At 41.5% G+C, this 19,230-nt stretch overlaps 1 protein-coding gene across 1 annotated transcript in view; it reads right to left on the reverse strand.

Annotated features, from left to right (window-relative positions):
- LOC310911565 (von Willebrand factor D and EGF domain-containing protein-like) overlaps nt 1-19,230 on the reverse strand; it is a gene marked incomplete at its 5' end in the record, with an annotated part of 117,118 nt that overhangs the window by 48,249 nt on the left and 49,639 nt on the right. Inside the window, 4 exons of the mRNA XM_083865259.1 lie at nt 259-332; nt 3,412-3,629; nt 8,300-8,435; nt 9,686-9,775. Of these exons, the coding sequence (XP_083721385.1) occupies nt 259-332; nt 3,412-3,629; nt 8,300-8,435; nt 9,686-9,775 (518 nt within the window). The remainder of the gene's footprint in view (nt 1-258; nt 333-3,411; nt 3,630-8,299; nt 8,436-9,685; nt 9,776-19,230) is intronic.

The following is a 19,230-nucleotide window of genomic DNA, read 5'->3' on the forward strand; positions in this document are numbered from 1 at the left end:
ACCTGACCTTTCGCTTTTAAAAATTATTCAGACTTAAATCCATTTCTTCTCACAGATTAATCTGTTTCTAATCCTTTTGTTAAAAGGAGTACACAGCTGGAAAAAAAACACGTGTGCTGTTGAAGGAGTACATTCCTCATTGTAAGCAAACTTGTTCAATGCTTTTTTGATATTCTAATGTAAACCCAAATGCATGCCACATCCAGAAACTGATAACTGCAGTAATTGAGCCAAATTATTTCAAAGTAGAATACTCACCATCCATCAAATGTGATAATGTGTGGATCAGTGAAAGAGTAGCAGTTCCCTGTTGGGAGGTCTCGAACTGTGACCTAGTTAAAATGAAATGTGTAATGAATACAGTCTACACAGCACTTTTTCTTCATTACAGTCCCTCACAAAACATTATGGGAGGGATTCATGGGTTAAGTACAAACTACAGTCTGACTTCTGAAACATGATTGTGGATGGGGACAAAATAGGCTTCGCTTTCAAACAACAGAGTTTAATCATAGCCAATAAGGGAGTTCAAAGTGTTCCTGTTCATCTCATGTAATGTCTTCCTTTATCTGGTGAAAGATGAAGTCTTTAGTAAAACTTTTTGCTAAGGAGAGGATCATTCACTGAAATTATCAGGAGAATAGAGTGCTCATTAAATTGTACTAATTTTAAAGCCTGAAGTATGCTGTAATTAAGTAACATTAGCATGTTTTAGTAGTAGCTGCCTGTCCCCTAATCTGACCTCAGATTTCCTGTTACAGCATCTGAATGGCTGATTTATCTGTTTGATGTGGATATTGATCAGATATTGATGAGGAGGCTCCAAATGACACTGCTTTAAGCATGTGGGTGAAACAGGAAAGGATCTACTACAGCTACAGAGATCTTCATCTGCATCAGCCCTTGATTCCTTGGGCACCAGCTGGGTCACAGAATAGCTGTGAGAACCCTGGTACCCTGCAGGGAGCAAATGTACCTCTAGAAGCAGAGGCTCTGAAGGTGTAACACCTGAATCTCAGGGTGTGTTTTTTCTCATGGCCAGGTCTGCTCAAGAGGGCGTCTTTTTTTAATGGCTGGGTGCTCTGCTGTCCACTTCCCAACAGTGCAGGACTGGGTTGTGTAGTGATTTGTGATATGAAGAGCTCCCAGCCATACTGGTGGGAGTGATGGAGTGTTACGGTTTTCCATTATCCATCCTGACAGACTGATTTCTTGGCCAGGGCTGTTAATTCTTTGCTCCCTCCTTGCCCATGAGGAGCCCAGGGGTGCACTTCAGTTAGTTCTAGCAGGATCCATGGAGCGGGAAAGAAGGATGGCTGCTATATCCCTGTGCAGTCTTTCAGTGGCAAGGCAGAACTTGGCTTTTGGGAACAGGGGTGAAATTAAATAAATGAATTAGAGGGTGAAGATAGAACCTCAGTTCCTGACAGCATTTTTCACCTGTAGCAATACATCATCTGTATTTCAAAATGCTCCTTAACCATGACACAGAAACCCTTAGATGCCCATCCATGTCTGGCACACCACACTTTTAGAATGATAGTCTTGAGGACTGAAAAATGAGCCCCTCTTTGAGCAACTTTTTGATCTGGGGTCAGTTGTATCATTTGGATTTTCCATGTGATATGAAGCATCTCAGAATTTTCCCATTTTCCCCACAGCCTCACACTTCCTGAGTAAAAATTCAACACAAACAAATCCATGTGGCCCTCCCTGCTCTGCTTTCCTGCATGATGTCAGCAGACGACACAATTCCTGCTTGAAGGCAGGAGTAGTTTGTTGAGAATATCCTTTTTACAGGTATCTAGATGTGTCAGGATGTTCTGCTCAGCATTTCTGTTAAATTTTTAGATAAATCAAAAATATCTGAACAAGTCAGAAGGATTAAAGATTATGTGGATTTTAATACATGGACTTTTTCCTGCTATGTTGCAAGAACTATGTTACATTAAGGCCTCTAATTAACTACAAAGCAGCAATGGGAAAATGGGGGGGAGGGAAGTTATTGTCTTTATGTTTCCATAGATCAAGTTTTAACTAAGATAAATTGAATTTATTATTAAAAGTGATTAATTCAATTTCACACTTGATATATCTTCATATTTTAATGAAAGCATCTGTAATTTCAAGCAAAAATAGGAGTGCACTATGCTGAATTAGCTGTAATTTCTGGTTTAAGAATCTTAAAAAGTTTAAAAGAAGCCAATTCTGGAGATGAAATGTTATACACCCATGCTAGGCATTTTACCTTTGAAGACAAAAATTCTTTTTGGGCCAGTTTAATCTCATTCTCTCATTATAAAGTCCACAAAAAATAGGGCAGAGAATTTGTGGTTTTCACCGGGGGGTTGTTTTCAGTTACTCAAGATATGCCAGCTTGGATGTGCCCCTGCTCTGAGAAATTTAGCTCAGTCAGATCTGTGCTCTGATTGATTCTCTGGTGGGATTACAGCTCTCAAATCTCCCACCTGAAATAACTTCACAGGCAAAGGGCTGGTCTTTGCTCACCACATTTCTTTGGCCAGGCTTTCTATGAGGAAAGTGTGGCTTGCCTTCCTGATTGCTTCTTATTTTTATTTTGGACATTTTTAGTGGTATAAATGAAGAGATAGAACAGCCACGTGTGTTGTTGAAGGTGTCCTGGAAATTCATGGCACAGTCACAAACTGGACCTGGCACTGCTGAATCCCCTTCTCCTCTCTCCTTTCTGAGGTTCTACCTTTCCTTTGCCTTTTCAGAAAACATTCTCCAAACCCTCAGTTTCCCCTCCCTCCTTCTCAAAAAGATGCTCATTCCCTAACCCATGTTCCCTCTCTCCTTTTCCAGCTGACAGAAGCACTCCTGGTTACCTCTGAATTCCAGCTCTTGGCCTTACTAATGTGCTGACTAATAATCAAACCTAAAGCTCTCAAAGCACAAGGAATTCCATGTTAATTTTGTTGGTGTATAAAGGGGCTGTTTTGCTTTACTCTGCTGACAGAGGGCAGGGTTAGATAAGATATTAGGAAAAAATTCTTTATTCTGGGGGTTGGAAGGCCCTGACACAGGGTGCCCAGAGGAGCTGTGACTGCCCCATCCCTGGAAGTGTCCAAAGCCAGGTTGGATGGGGCTTGGAGTCACCTGGGAAAGCAGAAGGCATCCCTGCCTATGGTAGAGGGTGGAACTGGATGGTCTTCAAGGTTCCTTCCAACCCAAACCATTATGACAACCATCCCCAAGATTTTACTTTCTTTGGAAAAAAAAAACCAAACCAAAACAAAAAACCAAAAAAAACTAAAGAAAAACCAGAAAAAAACCAGAAAAAACCAGAAAAAAAAAAAAAAAAAAAAAAAAAAAAAAAAAAAAAAAAAAAAAAAAAAAAAGCCTTTCAGTTACATTTGCCACACTTTCCAACTGATTCCAGGAGCTAACCTTCACATCCCTGGGTGTGTGAGCCCTCCAGAGCGGATCCCTGGGTGACACCGGCTGGGCACGGACGCGGCTGAGGCGGTTCCCGTCCTGTGCGAAGTCTGTCACGGCTGTCACTGTCACCATGGCTGCTGCACAGCTGCTCCCCGAGCACGGCCCTGCCACCAGATCCACCTGGCAGGCTGAGAGGGCGATGTCTGGGGGCCCTGGAGCCTGGCTGCCTGCAGTGAACACCAACACAGAGCCTGACAAGAGTTATCTGAAGTGTTGCCCTGATACAGAATAACACGTGGCCAAAGTGTAATAAACCAGGTGTTAATACATCAATCTCTGAGGGACCAGCCTTTTCAGAGAAGTGGCTATAATTATTTTGAGTGAGACTGCTCCTTGGAGGTGTTTTGTAAATCAAAAGGTTTAATAAGTAAAAATATCAATATAACAAATGTTACAGAAAATAAATGATAAAGCTGTGCACAGGTGTCTGAGAAAACCTCAGACACCCTGCAAACAAACACCCCAAAAAGCATTTACTTCCTTTTATGCTCCTTCCTAAATAGTGAATGTTTTAGGAGGGATAACCTGGCTTGCAGCCAATAAGATCTCCAAGAGGCTTTGACTTACACTCTTAGAGCCCAACCCATGCCCTTGAGCTGGTGCTGAGCCAATTACAATGAGAAACCCATAGAACTTCCCAGCTAACTCCCTAAAAATGTCTAAAGGTAAATCAAAACCCTTTCCCTATTTGGAAGCAGCTGCTGGGTGTGTGGGGAGTGCATCACTACATCGCCCATACCCTGTTTTCTGTTCAACACAAGCTCTTCCCATTCCAGCACACACATGCCTTGGAACCAGATGGGTTTTGCACGGAGGCAGTTGTGACTGACTGAATCTGGCATCCCTCTGCTCTCTTCACTGCACTGCTTTTTTAGCCCCAAAGTTTACTAAAAACTCAGCAGTGTCAGTTTTTCCAAATATGCTAATATTTCTGGGATGACAGTGTTATCTTTATGGGTCCGTGCCCAGGGGATGAAGACAAGTAGTTTTCATGACAAAGAAAGAGATGAATTTGTGTTTCTGGAAAACATTTCTCTTTTACTCTCTGGAGTATAAGGAGGTATCTGCTGGGAGTTATTTAATTTAAAATAAACAAGTGTTTTGATGTGAAAAGGGAGGGTGCTTGAGTAAGTTTTTAGTGAAGGTAAATGCAGCAGGTCTGTATTTGTATTTTTTGGCTTGGTTCAGTTAGTGTGTTTTGCTTCCCAGCCTGTAAAATGATGATAGTTTTATTTGTATCCTCACAGAAGTATTGTGCTGATAAATTCACTAAAGAAATGAGGAAGAATCATAAGCTATGGAGATACTGGCTATGTCAGCATCCATGGTGGGTAGAGAAATGATGTGTGGTGACAAAATCAGTGTGACAACAGCACTGCACATCATACCATTCCTAAAGAAATTTCTACACACAGAATGGCAGTGTCCACTTCTCTTGGGTCCTGACCCTTTCTGCTGAGGTCTCAGGTAAAGGGCAAACCTGAATTTTTATTTCCATAGGTGTGTTTTGCCTTACACACACTGAATTATTATACCATTTAGTTCTGAGCCATCTGGTCTGCACTACACACAGTGTGCATTTTCTTCTCAAGAAGTCACTCAAGCTTTCATGAATCCTTTGCTTGATAGAAAATGAAATTGTTGTCCTGCTCAAGCCAGTCAGAATCTATACTGCTGCTTTCAGCACGTAAAGAATTTCTTGATGAATACTTAATTTTCTGTCCCAGATCACTAATTATCATCAGAATAAAAGTTCTAGAAATGGTGGCCATAAAATTAATCTGAAATGAAAATAAGCGATTTTCTGATATTAAAATAAGTTATTTTCATACCATTCTTCCCACTTGTTGAATTGCTTGATAATTTATAGAGATGGCATTAAGGTATTTTAAGATGTATTTCTAACACAATCAAATAATCAGTGTCTTATTCCTTATGGAAAAATGTCATGAAATATAATTTAAATTAACCCTGTACAGTACTATGGGAACAGAACTAAAATCTACAGATATTAATGACATAGTATCTCTCATATCAAATCCTTAAAGGCTGCCTCACCTCACATATTATAGAAAAGTCCTGGCTCATTTTCAAGGTTCTTGATTCAATTAAATTGGAGGTTTCCATGAGGAATAGTTATTGCCATTCCAGCCCCATGAGCTGTGCTCACAACCCAGAACAAAAGTTTAAAATCAAAGAAAATCATCTTGTCAAAATAGTAGCGATAAACTTAACAGAAGCCGAACTCCAGTGGCTCTGCTGTGCCTTGGCATTCATTATGATATTGTCTGAACTTGGAGAGATATTTCTGTGCTTGTAATTAGCTTTCTTATCACTTATTCCCTACGTAATTAGCACAACAGTGTAGTTATATGGATTCAGTCAGACAAGGAGCTTGTCAGTTAATTTATTCGGTATAAACGGATCGCAGCTAAAATGGTTTTTATTTTTAATTTCCAGCACTGTGGCCGGCACACATTTTTCAGAAGCCCGCAGTGTTCCTTCAGATAAACTAATGGACCCTAAAGACAATAAAGGCTCAGAGCAAACGTGGCTGTGCAGACACCCCGCAGCAGATCCTCAGCCTTAAGTACATATAGATAGCTCAATAGATAACAGCCCCAGTGTCATCTGAGGAAATAGCCTCGGGATGGAGCAAGCACGGGCTAGAGCTGCCTTTAGTTTGAGCTGCAGAAATGAGTTGATCGAAAGTAACAGAAATTTTCCACTTCAGTGACAACTTCCTTCAAATATGAGTTAATTGGACAAGTTGTGCCTTCCTCCTGGCACCTCTTGGCACCAACACATCAAGCCCATTGACAGCTTGAAAATAGAATTGCTTCTGCAAGTCTTGTATCCTCTCTTTCTTCCAGTCAAGTGCACACTGTGGGACTGGAGGAGACCTTGGCGAGGGGTCAGTCTCAGTTCCTTGTTCTGAGCTCAGCCTCCTCCACTTGAGAGCTCCTGGCCCACGCCCTCAGTGTCAGGGGGATTCTGAAAGCTTTGATCCATGTCTAAGTGTCCTGGGTTGTAGTGTAGGATGTACACCAAGTATTTATTCTATCACCATCTTCAAGAACTGTTAAACCAAGTGGGACAATGTTCTTCCCAGGCCCCTTCCTTTGGGCTCTTCTGCTCATGGCCCATCGATGCCTTGCCCAGGACTCACAGGTAACTCCCTCCAGGAGTTATCTCTGTTTAATGGGCCATCAAGGACCCATTGCACAACTCATCATCCCCTTGTGAAATGCTCTGCCCAGGGGGAGGAGCCAAGCATTCCCACCTGGAGAGAATCTGGGATTTGGGACAGGACAAGCAGCCCTGACCCACTGGATTCCCAGAGGACCAGAGTACCAGACCTCTCTACAGGATCACTGCTTCAGGAAGAGCACCTCATCTGGGCTGCTTCCACCACCCTGCTCAGGCTGTGTTCTGACTCTGTCAGTGGTCTTTTGTGTTATTGCATTTATTTTATTTTATTTTACCTTTTTACCTTTCTTCTTATTAAATTGTATTTCTGACTTGGAGCCTCTCACTCATTTTGCTTTCAAACCATGACACTAAGAAAATGTGAGTTAAACACATGGCCTTGACTGGGACTAACTCCTCTCTGATCCCCAGAGCAGTCAGTGTCCGTGCTGCTTGGGGTCTGTGGGGATGTCCCAGCACAGACCACCCCTGACCCCCATAACCCCTCGGTGTGAGGCCGCCTCTCCTCCACCCTGCTATCCAAGGAAATCCTTTCCCATGAGCTCAGAGGATGTTTTCCTGATGGAGCAGCACAGACTCGAAGCCAAGAGCAATGTGCAGAGCAGAGCAGCACTGAGCCATGGAGAAATGCAAAGTACTCCACGGACGAGAGCCAACACAGCTGCTGGAACCATAAGGTGCTGCTCAGTTTAAGATCATTGTGTTATGATGTCAGTTAAATTATTTTTCTTTCTTCTGTCTAAGCACTTGGCTGATGGCGAGGAGAGCTAGAAAAGGGAATTAAAAAGAGAAAAAATATCAGGAGCTCTCTGGGTTTTGCCAACATTTTTTAGAGCTGGCTTTTTGTGGGTAGAGAAACTGCAGCTGTAATCTTATCTCTAAACATTTCTCTCACTGAGTCTCTTATGGAAGAGAAAGGAGTGACTTGTTAGAAAAAGGCTTGGGTGTTTTATTTAGTGCAAATGGAAAGTAAATACCTACATGCCACCCTTAGGCAGGAGGGGTATTCCACCTGACTGACCTGAAAACAGCATTTACTGAATAAAAGGGCAAGAGTTTTCTCAGTGACATTGTCAATGTTTTCAAGTTAATAAAATAAAAACTACCCTAAATGTTTAGAAAGAGAATAATACATAAGGACAAGAATGATTTTTTCCTTCTGTATTAAGTTAGACAAAAACTATAAGCCAGCAAAAGATAGAAAAAAAGGCTTCACTATGCATTTACTGAATAATAAATCTGCAGGGGAGCTTTTTATTGATAATTAATGAAATTATTCTACCTAAGAACATTCCTGCTACAAAAACCCCTTAAAATGGAATTTTACGCTCCTGGAATTTAAAATAAGTTCTTTTACTCTTCGTTATTTCATCCATAAATCTCAACAGACTACTATTCAGGTTATTGCTAGTCAGATTTATGGCTATAGGGTTTTTTTCTCTCAAAAACCTGTCAGATATTATCAGCTGTTTTATTTTGCAGATAAAAATATGGCCTGGTTTGCTGATTTTATGGCTTCTGCCCTTCGGTATTATTTATATATTATATTTTCTATTAGAATTCATTGCAACTTAAATAGTGGAAAAAGTGATCACACTGATTTGATGTCAATATGTAAAACTCTTACCCAAGTCCTCAGTACTGAGTTGCAAAGTAATTTTACAGGAATCATCTTGCCCAGGACATGCAATGGGTACAGTGCTCAGGACAGTCAAAACGTGCTCCTTGCCATCCTCTGCAATTTCTAGTGATTCTGGGAAAAACTGGAAATAAGAAAACAATTTTTACATCATTTTGACAGGCAAGAGAGATGACAGATTAATCAGGCAATGCTGACATCTATGAAGTCTTAAGTGGTTTCAATCAATTATTAAGATATATAATTACCTGCAAAATAATAATAATCTTTATCATAATCTCCTTAATAATAATAAATTTTGCAATAGTGATCTTCAACTTTATAAGGTGAAATTGCTGTTAACATACTTTAACATTTCTGGCAATTAAGAAAATGTTTGCAGTTCCCATATATAATGTGTAATTGCTTCTCATCTCCAAATCTGAAAGCTGGCTTTTATTAAGCCTGAGAATAATACTGTAGAATTATTTCATTTTTTAATATCCCTGGTGTAAAGGAGCTCCTATCCCAATGCAGTAGAAGAAATACCAGGGCACAAAGTCTGGGATAATACCCTCATGGTCATGGATTCTATGATTTGTAGTCTGCACCAGGTGCAAAATAATTGTGAATTTTGACCAATTCCCCTTCCCTGCTGTGGCAGGAAGAAGAATTGCTCTGCATATAAAATATTACACGTTTGGAGATCCCTGCCCCCGGGGAGAGAGCTCGGGTTGTGCCTTTTCTTTGTGCTTGTTGTCCTGGGAAAAAAGCAGAAGCAGCACTCAGGGCTAGTTGGAAATGGGAATTTCCGCTCCTTGGAAAATTCTGACATTTAAAAAAACTCCTCAGAAACTGTTCTTCAGATACCACACAGAATGGGCTGCTAGATTTTTGAAATCCCTTTCATGGAGGCATGACACTTTGATACTCAGAAGATTCCAAGATCTCCTGAAGTGCCAGGTTGACAGCCCGATCCTTGGGTGGGATTAGACCTGGTCCTTGCACTTGGTATGAATTTCTCTTCAGCAACTTCTCTTTGGTAATGCCTGACCATAACAACATGATGGATAAAAATCCAGATTTTGTCTTCACTTTGCTCTGGTTTAGTGCATCCTTGGAGGTTTGTAGGTGTGTCTTACCATCACACAAAACCCCCAGAGCTGTTCAGGGCACATTTACAAGGACACAGAGCTTTGCTCCTACTTTGTGGCACATCAGTGTCCACACCTGCACAAGGTACCAGTGGGTGCTTCAGGGTGTTTGACAGACAAACTGAAAGCCATTTTCTCAAAGTGAACATGGAAGCAGCACTGCTTGTGATGATCAGGACTTGTTTCCTCATCATGATTTTCAAATATTTCCAAGTCAGTGACTCAGGGCCATGGGCATTACCTTAATCCCAGCATAGAAACCTTTGCTGTCCTCAGGCAGTGACTGCTGCTCAGGAGTGCCCCTCCTAAAAGCTGTGACAGTGCAAAAGACCTGTAATAAATAAATAAACAGCACATGCTATAGCATTTCTTGAATAGAATTCATATAATTATGCATCTTCCTGTTGCTCAGAGTTTTTAAGCTTTCATTCTATTGCTGGAATATATTTTGGGGATTTAGGCTCTGAGAATATTTATATGTAAATTTTGAGATTTGGAAGAATTTTTGATACATTTAATAAGCAAAGAAATATGGCTTTTGTCTCAAAAATTAATAACACTTTATGCTTACAATGTGTTTTCTTCTGCAGTTTTTTAACACCTTGTTTTGTCATTTAAACTCATTTCACTAAGGAAGAATTACACTGTTCATAGATGCTACTGTCAGAATTCAGACATTTGGTCTTGAGACCCCAGCCCCCAGTCTGTCCACTGGATCAAGTATCTTCTCTCTGTCTCACATTTGTAAGCATTTTATTTTAAAATTTAAATTAGTTTGACACTCATCCAGCCTCAGAAACTGTGTCAGCAATAAGAGAAGCTCCTTTTTTTTTTTTTTTTCTTTATTGTATTATAAAAGATGATGCAGATGTGCCTATAGGGTTTATATTGTATTAAAAAGAAAAAAGAAAATTCACCCAAACAAAAAAACTCCTCTGAACACAATGTGCCAGGACACTTATGTTGTATTCCTAGCACAGCCACACAACTTTTATCTCTGCTGAGCCCGCACACCATCTGCCAACTTAATGTTTCATTGGTTTCAGAAAAACCAAATTGCAAAAATCATTTCTAGGATCATAAGATTAAAATACAGAAATTTTCCTTAAAGCAAATGACAATAGACTCGGAAACTGTAGTCCTGAATAATTTTTTTTAGTCGTCTTGGAAATGGAGTAACAGATTGTGACATATTAAATCAAATTCCAGATACTCAGATGACATATTTATAGCTGCTGCCTTTTTTAAGCCTTAAGTAACCCACGAGGAAGAACTGGACCAATCCAATTTATTTTCCATTATAACAAAAACCTTTGTATAGATTTTCCAGCATCACTCCCTGGCTGTGCTGATGCTTGTAGTTCTCACCTGCTGGCTCAGGCAAGACCCTCAAGACCACAAGCTGCAAAGCAGGTTCTGCACCAGGATATTCCCAGATTCATGTGGTGATATGGGCATGAGCTACATAACAGCCTGTAATTTTCTAAAAATTTTCCCTAAAAGTCCCTCCTTGTTACCATCAAGCCATGAGTTTCTTCCAAACCAAAGAATCTTCTTTCCTACCTCATTTGTGCACAGTGGAAATTCCCCACCAGCAATACAGGGTCGTTTGTAGGGCTGTGGGGAAAAACAAGTGTTTTCTGTGCTCTTCAAGTGGATTATTTCCAGTTCAGCTCAGTCCCAGGCTTATGTGCCTTTTGGGATGTTTTTACCTTCACAATTTTTCTCACTCTCTTGCAGACAGCTCCAGACAGTTCGGCCCAGTGAAAATGGTGTCATTTGTTACATTAACAAGATGGAAGCCTTGAGGTTATACTGGGTGTACTGGGGGAAAAGCAGACACAGATTTCACCTCACAGAGATACTTTGCAGTTAAAATTCCTCAGATATTTCATAGTTATCCAGTTTGCCTCTGAAGGAGAGCAAGTTGTTGTCTCCTCAAGGTAATAAGCCCCTGTTATCATTAGATATTTATTATCTCCAATTCTTCCCTAAAGGCTCGTGTTCAGCTTACAGACTTTTCAAAACAGTTCTTCTGCAAGGAAGGCAGAAAATGAGTGTCGATCACGCTCCTGCAGCTTCTCCTGCTGCTGCCACGGGGAGAGTCTGCAAAATCAGGATCTGACAAGGCGGTGACAGCAGAGAAAGACTTCAGATAGTGCATATTCCCCCTACCAAAAAATAACCAGCACTGACCCTCTTGCAGAGCTCATTGAGCTGATCATATGAACCTGCATTGCAGATGATGTATTTGCACTTTTGGCTTCAGTGCTTTTCACCAAAAGTGTTCCCAGTGAGATTCCCTGTGAGCACAGCACGAGGAGCGTTTGTGCCAGGGAGGGAGCTGCAGCCAGAGCCCAGCACTGACAGAGGCATTGCCTGGTGGTCTTCTCCAAAGTGATATTCTGGCAATTATCAGCATCCAGCCTCCTTGTATTTCCTCTCATATATATTTTAGAGGTATATTTTATTGATAAAGCACCAAACACTCAAATAAAAATTTTCTCCCTAATGATACACTGAGATATCTGTAGGCTATCAGTCCATCCCAGCTCAATCTTCAGTGCTTTTGGAGGTCAGCACAAACTGTAAAAATTCAAAATGTATGGATGGCCAGCACAATTTCCATTTTATTTCTGTCTTTTATATCATCCCTTGTATTGTCTCTTCCTTGTTGGGTGCTCACCTCGCAATCAGCAGATATGTTCATCAGCTGCTGAGCTACAGGTTGACAGTTTGTCACATAATTATGATAGTCATTCCAAGGAGGAAGGTTTTTTTTGCCTTCAGCTAAATACTGACTCTTTTTTTCTGCACTTCAGTAATCAAATTTTTCTTTCTCTTTTTCTCTTTCCCCCCTACACCCATCTCAGGATGCAGCTTTTTTAAAGCAAAGAGATAAAAGCACCACTGACAGCAGTATGCTGATGGCCATGACAAGTTAGGAAGTATTTTTCCACAAACTCATTGGATCTGTTAAAAAAAAAAAAAGTCAAATTCTATTTTTTCATCATCTCTTTTAAAGGGACAGGTGTCCTTGGACAGGATGAACTGATTGCTTCTTAACATGGGATGCTTCCTTTTTCCTGTGTGCTGGCAAAACTTCCCATAGGGTAGAAAACTTCTTCTAGACACAAAATTCTTATCAAAAAAGGCTCTTGTAGCTAAGGAGTGTCTCCCTTCATGTGTGCTGGAGCAGATTTGCCCTGTCTGTTGATTCAAACAGAGTTGTGACCATTTTGACATGAATCCCATGAGGAGCTTCTTCAGCTAAAAGCAGAAGTCAGTCATTAATCTGGTGAGGGTCTCAGTTCTGTGAAACAACTTAGAAGAATATTTTAATCCTAGGACCTGTCACCATCTCCAGAAAATTTCTCCCTAATAACTTGCTCATTAAAATGTGGGTATTTTCCTCTATAGCTTTCAGAATTCAATTTTCCTCTAAATCAGTTGTTTCTACTTATTTTGATGATAATAATGCCTTCAATTCCATCTTTTACCCTAACTAATTCTGTGTATGTAGTGTGGGGAGTCCAGGCTGGGGCATGGAGGGGACATTTGCCAGCAGACACAGCTTTGCTCTGTCTCCTCTCCATCAGCCCTGTGCTGGGTTCAGTTGGCAAAGGCAGCTATAGGAAAATCCCTTCTCAACATAAGGAACCATTTAGGGTTTTATACTGCTGGCCATTCCCTCAGCAGGGAAATCTGGGTGAAGGTGCTGAGTCTGAGGCTGGTTGTTAACTCTGGGGTTGGATCCACCCTCCTGTAGGTGTATGACCCATGTCAGAGGGCAGGCTGGGGATGCAGGGCTCAGAGCCCCAGGTAACACTCCTGGATTGAAGGGCTGGCCAGGGAATCACCACACCAGGTGAAAGGTGTCTCCTGATGGCTGTCAGGGCACTGGGGCAGCCATTGCCTTCTCCATTAAACACTAATGGGCTGGGGTCAGAAAAACCTGCTGAGAGCTGAGGGGGTGTGGGAGGGAGCTGTGGTTTACAGCCTTGATGAAAAGAGCAAAGGATGAGCAGAACTGAGGGATGACATTTCTAGGGGAGCTGGAAGAAAAGAAAAATAGTTCTCATTAGCTCAAGAAAATGATCTGGCTGTGGGTATTTGCAGAAAGGGGTAGGAACAAGGTCTCTGGGAAGGCTTTCCAGAAGGGTTAGCAGGAAGGGGAAAGTAGGGAGAATCTGTCTTTGATTTAATTAATGAACTAGACCTTCCAGCTTTAGAACACAAATCACTCCCTGTGAGGGGCTGTTGGCTGTGGAAAGGAGGGAGCAGGTGCAGCTGTGTGACCTGGCACTGCAGGAAGTCCAGCTCTGCTCACTTTGCTACTGGCTGTACAGGAAGAAGGCAGCTCTTCCCAGTTGTCAAATGGGCAGGCAGTGCGGAGGAAGCTGACTCTAGGTCATTATTCTGCTAAGGAAGGAAATTTTCCCAGGGTAGTAGTAAGGTGTTTTATCATCTGCAGAGTTTTGCTCATCAACTCTCTGACCCTTTCTGCTTTAAAATCTCTGCTCAAGTTCACCGAGAGTTCTGTTTCTGAGGGGATGCTTCTCATTTTCTACCTGAAGGTTGAGGAAGAAATTGTTAACTCAGCTGTGACCTACAAACAGGCAGGTCTTCCTGTTCCTGCTGTTGATCTTGACAAATCCAGTGGCTGGGAGGGAATTAGCACTGAGGTAAGGGAAATGCCACTTTGTCACTTTGGAGTCCAGATGCTGGTGCAGACCTCTGGACTGGCCAGTGACAGAGTCTGAGTCAGTGAGAGCTGAGCCAAGGGCATGAGGTGACCCCAAAGAGGAGGTGCTGAGAGTCAGTGCTGTCTTGGAGTCTGTGAGATGGGACCTTACTGTTCCTGGGAGAGGAGAAGGGGCAAATCCTCAGAACAGCCTTCTAAGTGCTTGAGTATTTCCATAGGTATAGGCATAATATGATTTAACATTTACGAGCCCACATGCCCAGGATTTTCTGTCTAAGTGCAATAAATGTAGTGAATCCCTCATCTGGTATGAGCTGCTTCTCTCCCCTGAGCTGAACTGGGACATCTCTCAGAAGTGCTGGCAGTCAGACTACAATCCTACTTCCTTGAGAGCTGAAGTGTAAGTGCTCTGCAAGATTTGGCTTTCTTCAGCACCAGGAACAACAGGACTGTGAGATCTCTTGCCTCATACCTGGAGGTGTTTAAGGCCAGCTTGGATGGTGTTTGGAGCAACCTGGTCTAGCAGAAGGCGACCCTGCCCATGGAGGGGGGCTGGAACTGGAAGATCTTTGGGGTCTTTTCCAATCCAAACCACTCTACGAAATTTCAGGCTTTTTCCCTTATGAGGGAAAAAATAGTTATTTTATATAGTCAGGCAATAATTTGCTATCTTTTTGGCTGGGGTATAATCTCCTTCTGTTGCAGAGTGCCATGCAAAGCAGCCACTTCTGTCACAGAGCTCAGAAAGGCTGGTTTTGCTTAAACATTCTTATTTCACAACGAGCACCGTGGTTTATGTAGGGTGACAATTGCTCCTCACCGTGTGAACTTTTGGATTGCTGCGCTGAGCAAAATCTGCACAGTTTTCTCCTAAACACCTTTCTTTCTTAGCATAACTCATTACTCACAGTGTGCTGCTATAATTTATAGATGGCTGTGCCTCGAGGAATGAAATGACCTCTGTCACTATCACATAAATAAGGCTTAGGAGCGCCAGGATTTTCATATCAGATGGAGTGGGCTTCTTTCAGAGCTTATAGAGAAATCGTGGCATGTTATAGATTTATTTAAGACTGCAATAGTTTCATGAACATTAGGCTGCCAGCATTACTGTCTGAAATAGCAAAATTGGAGCCCAAATATGGAGGGAAGAAAGGACACATGATGGCTATTAAAAAATAACTGGCTGTTTAGTCGATACAAGTTCACGAGTGTTGGCTGGTAAATCTCAACTCTTCTCTAAGGTTTGACTGTGTATTAAAATATATCAATAGCTGTTCCATTATGTGACTGACCTATTAACTGGAGAATTTTTTACAGACAAAGAATAGCATCGACATCAACCACCCAAAAAGTGATGTTAAAAAAGATCTTCCTTGGCTGTAGTTTTTTTGTCAAGAAAGAAACAGAGAATGTGTGGAACCAAATGCAGGTTATTGGGCAGGTAGAGATAATCAGTTAAAAAGGTTCAAAATAGGCAAGTAGTTTTCAAAATGCTACAAATTCTCTGTCCTGGGGGACAAATTCTGCCTTGAATATTTCTCATTCACCCTGGCAGTGCCCAGCCTTGGGGATGCTACCACTGGGCTCGGCATGGAGGAGGGTAAAATTACTGGAAAGTGCTCCTGCTTTGCTGTCTCCTCTCTCCTATAGCTTTTATCAGTGTGAATATGGCCTCCCTTTCTTGCTGCCTGAGAGATTATTCTTCCACCTGCATCTTTCTTGGGCTGGTGAGAGTTACTCATTGCCTCTGTGTGGTGGAGTTTGGTGCCCAGGGTTTGATTCTCTTTTAATGACATAACCTTTCTCTAGGTAGCCCTACAAATGCTAAATTTCTTCAGATTTACACCACTGGAGGTGAGAGTCTTCTCCGTTTTGATTCCTGTTAGACACCCCGACTGGGATGGTAAACACAGTGAAAGGCTTTTGTAAAATCTTATTTTGTAATACCCAATTCTCAGTTGCAGCCGAAGCTTCGCCGCTTGATTTCACCCATGATGATTTATGGATAATTATAATTAGTCAAATAGGCCATGAAGACCTTTAAAGAAGCCTAGCAAGGAAGAGAACACTTTAGTCTCACTAAACCCACTAAATTAAACACGTAGTTTCAGCAGAGGACAAAGAAGGGCTTACTGGAAACTTAATGCAATAAAATAGTCTTATAAAGATTTGGCAATGCTACTTGTTAACAGAACCATATTTTCTCTGAGTCCCTCAGGATTTGTTAAAACAAGATTTGAAGTGATTGCAAGGGAAGTTATTTTGATGACAATATCTTTTCACAGCACAAACTTGTCTTAAACTGGCAGAATTATCTGCCCCATGTTATAACATGTGAGGCTCAATCAGTCAGATTCTGAACGGGGCTAAAGAAATCATCACCTCAGATCAGCACTTCTCAAGGCACATCTGGAATTCTGTGTTCAGTTTGGGTCACTATTACTCAAAAACATGTGGGCAGGCTGGAGAGGGTCCAGGGAAGAGCCACAAAGAGGAGACAAAGCCTGGGAAGCTGCATGTGATGAAAGGTTGAGAGACTGGATTCATCCAGCCTTGAAAAAGGGGCTTAGGGGAAACCTCATCACCCTGTTCCAATTTTTAAGGAGTGAATACAAAGAAGAGGGAGGGTCCCTTTTTACAAGTAGTAACATGGAAAAGATGAGGGAAAATTCAAATTCAACACAAAAAAGAATTTTCCTCACAATGAGAACAGTTATCCATTGTAATAATCTCAGCAGTGGTGGATTTCCCAACACTGGACACTTCAGGTTCAGCAGGAAAGGGTGCTGGGCTATCTTTTCTAAACCATGCTTTTGCCAAGAAAATTTTAAACCAGATGAACCCTGCATCCTCTGCTTGGGCTGGTATTCTATGATTCCATGATCTCAAAGAACAGCTGCAAAATGCCAAGACTATTTCCAGCTTACTTTTAACACCAGGCTGTTATCCCTATTTATTCTTTCAAGTTGCTGTAGCATCACTAATGTCCCTCTGCCTATAAAAGTTATGAACCTAATTTAACTTAAGAGTCTTGTTTCTGTACCATAAAAGGCCATGAATTCATACACAAGTCAAATTTTTTTTCTCATCTGTATTGGTTTCTGTTTTGTTGTTGTTTGTTGAGAGCAGATCATTGTTGCTATGTAAGCCATCAAATATACTTCTTAAAGATTGTTTTGTAATGAAGTCTATCTTTCAGTATGCCATTGAACCAGGAATTTGGAATCAGAGAGGCAGAACAACGTGAAAAAAAAATCATAAAATGAATTTCCCTCTATTTTAAAATGTACCAATTTTTTTTTTTTTTCTGTGAAAAGATGTTATTGTGTCTCTGATCCATGGATATAAAAATTACTGAGTGCATGCAGCTGAGCCTGCTGCAAAAATCTCACTGCCTCAAGATACAAAAAGTACTAAGCAAAAATTGGCTCAGGCACATGTACCCACCACTTATACAAACCTCACAGCATCCAAGGTGTAATGTAACTGCAAATATTCAATTTAGAATGTGGTAAAATACCTTCCAAGAATTCACTGCATTTCAAAGAAACGTTAAGGTCCCGAACCGGGTTAATGTTATTAAACAATCTTGTCGCGGAACAGTTTCAGGTCTTTTCTGGGCAGTAGCCCTGAGCATAAGGAGTGAGGAGCAGCACTAATAAAAACACAACAACGATTTACAGAAAGGTTTGATCCCCTCTGGGTGTGTGACCCGTGATGCTGCAGGCGGGGTGACGTTACCGTGTCTCCCAAGCGGAGTTTGGTGCCGTCCATCTCCACGTGGGAAAAGGGCTGTGGGGTTGTCTCCTGGTGGGGGATCTGCTCCCTCTTCCCAGAGCTGGAGAGGCGAGACCACAGCACCCTGTACTGCACTAGGGGCTCAGGGGAAGAGGGGCTGTAGCTGCACCTCAGGTGGGCTCGGCCTTGCACGAGCTCGGGAGTGATCACTGGTTGCAAAGCCAGACTTGTGAGCTTGTCTGGAAGAGAAAAACAAAAGAGGGATGTAGCACAAAATGCTATTTTGATGTTACAGTTGTTCACCTAACAAGAGGATGTCAATGTAATTAAGCATGGGAGAAGCACTACAATTTATGTTACTGTGGCTTAATTAGTAACCATGCAAGCAAGAAGGTGTGTTTCATGTGAAATGCAAAAATTGTTAATTGTGCACTGACTACCTATTGCTGTTACATCATCTGACCTGCTGGTTTTGAATGTGGGGTCGGTTTTTTGTTTTGTTTTGTTTTTTTTTTATTTTGCAGTGAGAGAAACATTATTTAAATGAAGCACTCAGATTAATACAAATTAATTACTCTGGCAAAGGTCATCAGCTTTGCATTTCCCTGGAGCACAGCCTTTTGATCCAAGTTCTGCAATAAGCACAGAAGAGATAAGAGAAATCATTATGTTGCAGAGGTAAACTGACTCCCAGAAAGCAGCCAACCCCTATTGCCTTACTGAGAAGATCCTTTCCAGGCTGTTTTAGGATGTATCTAGGCTAGGTCTGCTCAATATAGTCTCCCTCTGCCCAGAATAATGCCATTGCTCTAAAAATACAGCTTGCTTTCTGTAGCTTCGACAAGTAATAAAGTCTGAAACCTTTCTTCCTGTTCAACTCACCTAGAAAGTAGAAACAAAGAGAGGGATAATGGTGTAAGGGGTTGTTTTTCATCTCTAGAGACCCAGACTCAAACAAAACATGAAGTTGGTTCAGATGTTTTGAAAGGATAAATTAAGTAACTTTTTTTGGAGGAGTGTAGAAAATATAATATGTGGGAACCCAAGAGAATAAAATATGAAGCTGTTCCAGCAGAACAGAGAACCAATGTGTTAACATCTGTCCAGGGCAAACAGCAAGATGTAAGAAAAAGAAACAAGTTGCTAAAAGATGAATAAAGACCAGTTGTTTATGCCCTTTTCTATTTTGTTTCTCAAAGAAGCTGCCTCAGACTGTGGCTCACATCATGACTGTGAGCAGGAAATTATCCCAGAAGGACAGAGTTAGGTGATCAGCTCAGGGGAGGATGTGAGTGGAATGGCAAGCACAATGCTGCTTTTCCCAGCTGTGTCCTTTCTGC

Source organism: Zosterops lateralis, assembly GCF_965231275.1.
Source record: "Zosterops lateralis genome assembly, chromosome: 7".
Taxonomy (NCBI): Eukaryota; Metazoa; Chordata; class Aves; order Passeriformes; family Zosteropidae; genus Zosterops; species Zosterops lateralis.